Source organism: Sinocyclocheilus rhinocerous, unplaced genomic scaffold (assembly GCF_001515625.1).
Source record: "Sinocyclocheilus rhinocerous isolate Xijiao unplaced genomic scaffold, SAMN03320098_v1.1 scaffold984, whole genome shotgun sequence".
Classification (NCBI taxonomy): Eukaryota; Metazoa; Chordata; class Actinopteri; order Cypriniformes; family Cyprinidae; genus Sinocyclocheilus; species Sinocyclocheilus rhinocerous.
The window spans coordinates 480,772-488,212 of NW_015643603.1; the positions used below are offsets into that span (position 1 = coordinate 480,772).

Genomic DNA, 7,441 nt, shown 5'->3' on the forward strand with positions numbered 1-7,441 from the left:
GACCTGAAATGGGTGTGTCAGATATAGGGAGAAATACAAAATGTGAGGTGCTAGGGGTGCTTGCAGGACCGGTTTGAAAACCACTGCTCTAGTGGAATGAGCAAGCACACCTGGAGGTGAAGCCAAGCCGTGCACCTCATAGGCAGGAAAGACAGCATCTGCTTTGTGACAGCCGCTCCCCTGTTTTGACCACCAAAACATAGAAACAGTTGATCAGACTTACGCCTCTGGGTCGTGCGATTAACATAAGCCTTCAACACCCTCACTGGGCAGAGCATGTGAGGTCAAATCATGCCCGCGGTCTGGGACAACAGGACCGGTCTGAGGGGAATCTCCCACGGGGGTCCCTCTAACACAGTGGTTGCCAACCCGTCGATCGCGATCGACTGGTAGATCTTTATCACTGTCCCAGTAGATCCCGAAAAAAAACAGTAAAATAAGTACAAAAATGCATTACATTTATGGGGTTATATTAATGTATCACTGAAGGGTACTGTCTTGAGAAAAGGTTCGATGGTAATGGCATTTTCTTCTCCGTATAAAGTGCAACTCTGCTTTGCTTACAGCGGTAAACAAGGAAACGCTATAGTACGGTCGGTTCATAAGCAGTGTTGCCAAGTCCGCGGTTTTCCCGCGGAATTGGGCTACTTAACACTGTTGCCGCGGGTTGTTGTTCATGTCCGCGGGTTGAAGCGACCCCAATAACGTGATATTTAGCCCCTGGAATGTGAATTTTACTTGAGGATCCCCGCCGAAAAACGTGTATTTTACCCCCGGAATGCGAATTTTACAGGGGAACCCTCCTTGAAACGCGATTGGACGAGTTTTATTGAGAAAACCTGGCAACCCTGTTCATTAGTACCACCTGCTGTCAGAGAGTGCGTCTCATTCAGACCTGCTGTTTTTGTTTCGTGCAGATGTTTTATGTAGCAAATAAATAAATAACACCTAAATAAAGTCAGACCATTCTGTTTTTGTTTTAAATCCTGAAATTAATCTAAATCAAATCAAAAACAACTGCCCGTGCAGATCATGATTAAAATGCAGTGGTTGCCTCTAATTTCAAATGGCTAGATATTTTTGTTTAAAGCCAGTTTGTTTGTTATAAAGCAAATAGCCAATAAATAAATTTGCTTAAAAATCAGTATCAGAATCCAATTTGCTAGTAAAAAAAAAAAGAAAGAAAGACATAAAAGAAAATCTGAATTCTGAATCAGCTATGAGCGCGTCATCACTAATTAAAATACTAAGTAAAAGGCCTCAAATTTGAAGTACAATCTGGGATGTCTTTTTCTATCAATTCTTCAATAGGTAGATCTTGTCTTTCATAAAGGCCGAGGTCAGGGATCTTGGGCCTAAAAAGGTTGGTGACCACTGGGCTAGACAATACTGAGCAATGAATGAGTGAAAAACCAGGCTTTAAATAGGGTGAAACTGATGGAGGTAACAAGACCTCCATCTTGTGAATGCTATAAGTGATGATGAGTCCAGGCTAAGGATTATGGGGAATGTAGTTAGTGAGGGAGTGACAACAGTCTGGGGTGGAGTGCCCAATGAAGGAGCTCGTGCATTGGCACTCCAGCTGGTGATCGTAACGCATATGACATACTACACACTCTGCACTTAGGGCCTACACTATCTAGTGTATAATTTTTTAGTGTATGTTTTTGTTATTTTGTCAACCAAATTCTAAGTCTGATAGCCTTCCGCTAAGTAAGGAAAGCTGTGATAGTTGAGTAGGCCTAAATTAAGTGTCCAACATTCCACAATTAGTTTTTTTTTCTTCCCTCAGTTGATTAAGTACATCATCAGGGTAGCTGAAGTGCACTTTGTCTTTATAGTTTTCAGGGTGAGCACAATACTCCCACTACAAATGGCATAGAATGCTGCATAAGTATGCAAATTGGGATGCATCTTTGATTAATTCCTGAATAAATCAGTGTTTTGAAGGAATCAGTTGACTGAATAATTCCATGACTCACTCATAAAGAGTCACTTCCACCAACTACTGGCATAACGATGTAGCCTGCAGAAACATTCACTGAAAATCTGTCTTGAACAAATGGTGTGATACAAACAATGAAGAAATTAGAGGACCGAAAATAACTTGTATAAAGGTGTCTAAACAGTATTCAATTCAGATCAACGAGTGCTATCAGGATTAAGTAGGTCTGATGTAGATCAAACTGTGAAGCACACAGAGGTCTTTTTTTTTTGAAAGGGTTCATGAAGGGGTCTACAACCCTGACACATACATAAACACATAAAAGACACACACGATGTGCGTAAGAAAACCGGATGGCTAGCACATGTGGCTAAGTTTTATTTCACTTTGCAAGGAGCACTGGAAGTGCACCAGATGTGTTCAGAAGCATGACTGTGTAAACATCTGAATGTTGAATTGCTTTATCGTTAAATCTATCCATACCTTTTCCATACTAGAAATCAAGATCAAATACATCGAAACAAGATTGAATAGCTGAAGTGACAAAATACTATAGAACCCATTATAATCAGTGATGCTGTCTACACTGGATGCGCGCGGCGCGGCACGACAAAACACTATAGAACCCATTATAATCAGTGGTGCTGTCTAAATCAGTGATGCTGTCTACACTGGATGCAGCGCGGCGAAACACAACAAATTCCCCACAGTAAACTGCTGCCTCGTTCTATCTATGTCGTACTGATACAAAATTCAAATTATTTGCAAAGGCGACAAGACGGCATTTAAATTTTTTTTAAATTGATTTTTTCATGTGAGGGATAAACCTAGTCTTTACAATGTGTATAAAAACACTACATGTATTTTCCATAAATCACAGCCAACTCACAACTGTTTTATTTTTGAATGCATGTTAAGAAATTGTATTAATTGATGATGAGCCGTTGAATTATTGGAAAATAATGCACAACCAAGGTGGGTTTTGACCCATAAAAACTACTGCTGCAACGATGTTAGAAACATTCTTTTCCTTTGAAGCTGCCACCATGTTTAAAAAAACCGACAATTTCAATACAACAGCAAAAACTAATATTAGACTAATGTCAGTAAAATGTTCTCAAGCCTACTGAAGACAATTAAACAGTCTATTAATTAGAAGCAAAGGAATAAATAAATAGATTAATCAAAAATACAAATGAAAATAGTTTTTGAAAAAAAATTCAGATAGGTCTTTAGCCTAGGCTACTACAGAAATTTAAAGATGTAAAAAAACAACAACAACAAAAACTGCACAATCTTCACTGTATACATTAAATAAAAAAAAGATTCTTATTAAAGTTACTATAGTGATTCAGATAAGAGCAGTGAGTGATTTTCTCTTTTTCTTTTGTTGTTTAACATTAGCAGATCATTACAGTCGGCGGCAACAGGTTTACTGTCGCTTTAAGACCCGACACACGGATCAAATATTCTGACACGTCCGTATTTCTCCCAACTGTTCAGGTTCACTGAAGACATAACCGACTGCATTTACATACTCTCCAAGACGGGCATTATACACAACTTTTAGTGTATTTGAGTGTGTAGCAATAACACGCGAAGACAACTTATTTCGGCATTCACACGTTGACTGACTGAGAGGCGCGCTTTGGGTGAGTGCGCACAGAAACCCGTCAGCTTTCAAGTACTGGCAAGACATGCAAATAGCCCAATGAATGACACTTTCGAGACAATGCATCGTGCCAGTGACATTTCCGTCAACTGTCACTGGACTCGGAAATATTTTTCGAATCCCAAGGCTCGAGTCCAAGTCCGCTAAATGTTGTACTCGAGACCGGACTCGAGTCCGAGTAGTAAACACATATAAATAACAGTGTCTTCCAGAAGTCAGTGTGTAAACTGTGCGCGCATGTTATTTTTAAGAAAATGCTGTACACATTGTGACAGTGCACTTCAGATTTCAGTGTCACTTCAATTTGGAGTTAAATGGCGGGATTTTTAAACCGTCAATATTAGCTGGTGAAATAAGTGCATATAGGAAAAAAATCCGACAATCAATTCCAAACACCACAGACTAACTTTTTTTGTAAAATGACTTAAGCTACTTATTTTCTTGACTGTAATCGTGAAAAGAGGATGTATTATTGGTGGGAAATTGAGCTGAAATTTTGGTGAAGTGAACGAAACACACCTTAATTTCTGAATAGATCTAAGCAAACAAAAAAGAAGACAGACAAGTTAGCATTCTGTAGTATTTCTTATATTTGTATAGATTTATATATTACACATTTATTACTGACACAGAGCATCAAAAAGCAGATAAACATGGCAGAAACATTTGTAAAAATTTACATTACATGGGTACAACAACAAAAATCACATAAATGTTTTACCATGCCATTGAATGTAGACATCGAAAGAAATAAAAGAAGAGACTTTAAATGTTCCAAAATGACTTTGAATATTGACGTGGCTGTAGAGGCAGCAAGAACCAGCTCGCTAACTACACAATTAGTTCATATTCACTTAAAGAAGCACTTGACTATAAAAGCCAATATTGTATTGTATTTGAATGCTACATTGACCAGGATGTTCTCCAGTTGATTTCAGCCTCTGTATTGACACCAACACCACATTTCATACTGAATACAAATGAATCAAAATCACAAGTATTAAAAAAGTACATAAAGACAGTGATGATTCTGAATATAAAATCGTTATGGTGTTACTTCACAAAACTGTTAGGCTGCTATTGAAGAGACAAAAACAAGTTCCTGGTGAAAACAAGACGTAATTCTAAAGAACGCCATTGTTTCCAGATTCATGAAGATCCTTCATTTGTGGCATTTAGTGTTTTATTAGTGTTTTTCTTTTTAAGGTAAAAATGGTGTTGGCGATCGCTGGGATTGGGGTAGCCCTTGGAGACATGGTCCTCTAAAGAGAACAAGGCACATAGCCCTTGTATGGGGGACAGACCCCCTTAAAGCACTGCAAATGCTCACCACTGGGTTCCAGCAAAAAATGGAGAAATAAATACTAAATGAAGACGACTCTTGCGTGGTGGTGGGACCCTGCAAGCATTTAATCTTTCCCGTAACTTCCATTAGCTCATTGCATCATTGTGCTTTTCAATTTGTATTTGGCAAACTTGCTCAAAGCAATAAGATCATTTGAGCCATAATTTTAAGAAACGGGTTATTACTATTATTATTATTATTAACATAAAACACTCAAAAAAACAGATGTGACGGCACATTTGGTAAAAACATATACACACAGTGTCCCTTAAAATCACATTTATCTAAAAAACTGGTAGTCTGCTGTCAATAAACTATACTGAAAAGTGTGCATGCTTGTAATTCATTTTAATATGCTAATATTCAAAATATTTTGGTCTGTTTATCATTAAGGATCCCTCCAAATAGTCAGGTCGCTGTTTGTAATTAGAATATTCTCACAGTGAAAATTTTCAATGCTTATTTTGGGATAATTTCTGCACACATCTATAAGGCATTACAGAAAACACCTGGATGGTATCTATAACGGGAACAGTGCATTCCTTTGCAGTCAACTGTTTAGGTAAAGCACTCTAAAGGGGTTTGAAGGACAAAGCAGGCAAATGTTTAGGCAGTGTTTTCCCTTCAGTATCCCATCAGGAAGCATAAAGGAAAAACGGAACTGGCAATTCAAAAAAACAAAAGGTCATAATCAAAAAAGGGGAAAACATGGGATCTTTTCAAGGGATCTTTTTTTAGACTTAAACATGCAGATTTTCCTGTATAATTATTTTAAATAAAAAAGAGGCACTGAGGTCAGTGTATAAGTTTCCTTTTGCTGTCAATGACAATGTTAAAGTGAAAATGGCACTACACTTTAAAAACAATCCATAAATGTAATTTTGAAAGCTTATACCTTCATTGCACATTCATAATGAAAAACGCTGCTCCTTTTTCTCTCTTCATTGTCAGTGCGACTGACATTTGGGTGAATTCAAACGGAGAAATGAATGCTCAACAAATTTCCAGAAAGATTGTTAGTGCAGGTTTTTTGTCCTTTTTTTTTTTTTTTGCTTAGATATGCTATATGTTTATACACCTCTAATTCATAATGCAAATTGTTAACTATACATTTCAAAATAACAAACACTAACAGTCTGACTTTATAAAAGTCTGAATTGATCAAAAAGTATCAAAGATTAATGATTTCATTCACCAATATCCTGACATTCCTTCTTTTTTCTTTTCTTTTTTTTCTTTTTTCTTTGTACACAGTGTTTGATACTCAGTGCTACGTTACTGTAGTATAAAAATCTCGAGTCTCCAGAAGGTGATTCACTGGAACTGGATCGTTCACAATGTGGAGAGAAAACAGAAGCATGAGAGGCCTTCACGCAGACAGCTCTCTTTTCCCATCCCCCCTAATGATCCTCCATAACTTTCATTGAGAAGCAGTGACAGAATTAATGAATGAACAGAAATGAACCTCCAGGTTCCCTGCATTTGAGAGCGGACAGGCCTCTACTCAGATCTCAGCAGTCAGCCATATAGCGCCCTGTGAATGTTCACAAACACGCATCTCCTGTCAACTCATTTCAAAGACAAAACTACATGCTCATGCATATGTTGAGAATGCATTGAAGGATAAGCTGTTATAATAACATTATGATCTTAAATCATTAAATCTTCTATTGATAGTGTAACTGGTGAAGTCTAAAATCATTCTTACCAGTGGCAAATCTCTTCTTATTGAGGGAGAGTCGGTAACCGGAGCCAACCAGTTCCACATCTACACCAGACAGAGTGCTGCCCTCGCTGAAGAACTGAACAGCCAGGGTGGCAGGGATGGATGGACCATCAGACAGCTCGAACTTTGCTCTCAAAGATCCAGAGCCTGACATACACACATAGACAACACTGAAATCCTCTGTGCCAGATGACCTTTCAATCTCTACAACATAATATAGAAAAATACATAGCGGTATCTACAGAATAACAGCTTTCCGAAAATTCATTTTGAGCATTTTACATTTCTATTTAATTTTGTCTTTAAAAATCTTATGTAAATTCACCTATTTAATTGGGAAATGAGAAACAATACTGTGGTGCACCTACTCACAAGCTGAGGGGTTGCTATTAAAGGGTTAGTTCACCCAAAAATGAAAATTAGGCTGCGTTTTACTCACCCCCGAGGCATTCTAGGTGTATATGACTTTCTTCTTTCAGACGAATCCAGTCGGAGTTATATTAAAAATTGTCTTTGATCTTTCAAGCTCTATCATTGCAGTCAGCGGGTGTTGCATGCATCAGTCCAAAAGAAGTTAAAAATAAAAGATAAAAAGCACCCATCCATAAAAAATAGTGTCTCACACAGCTCCGGGGGGTGAACAAAGTCCTCCTGTAGCGAATCGATGCGCTTTTGTAAGAAAAATATCCATATTCAAAACGTAATAATAACTTGAATCTAGCTTGCGCTCACTGTTGTAAACAGAAGCAGTTC

General features: G+C 37.9%; 1 protein-coding gene across 1 annotated transcript in view; it reads right to left on the minus strand.

Annotated features, from left to right (window-relative positions):
• Window positions 1-5,998: 5,998 nt before the first annotated feature.
• Window positions 5,999-7,441, minus strand: part of LOC107757502 (F-BAR domain only protein 2-like) — a 35,010-nt gene continuing 33,567 nt past the window's right edge. Inside the window, exons 27-28 of the mRNA XM_016574989.1 lie at window positions 6,671-6,835; window positions 5,999-6,496 (exon numbers count right to left, since the gene is read on the minus strand). Coding sequence (XP_016430475.1) covers window positions 6,474-6,496; window positions 6,671-6,835 — 188 coding nt within the window. The 3' untranslated portion in view covers window positions 5,999-6,473. The remainder of the gene's footprint in view (window positions 6,497-6,670; window positions 6,836-7,441) is intronic.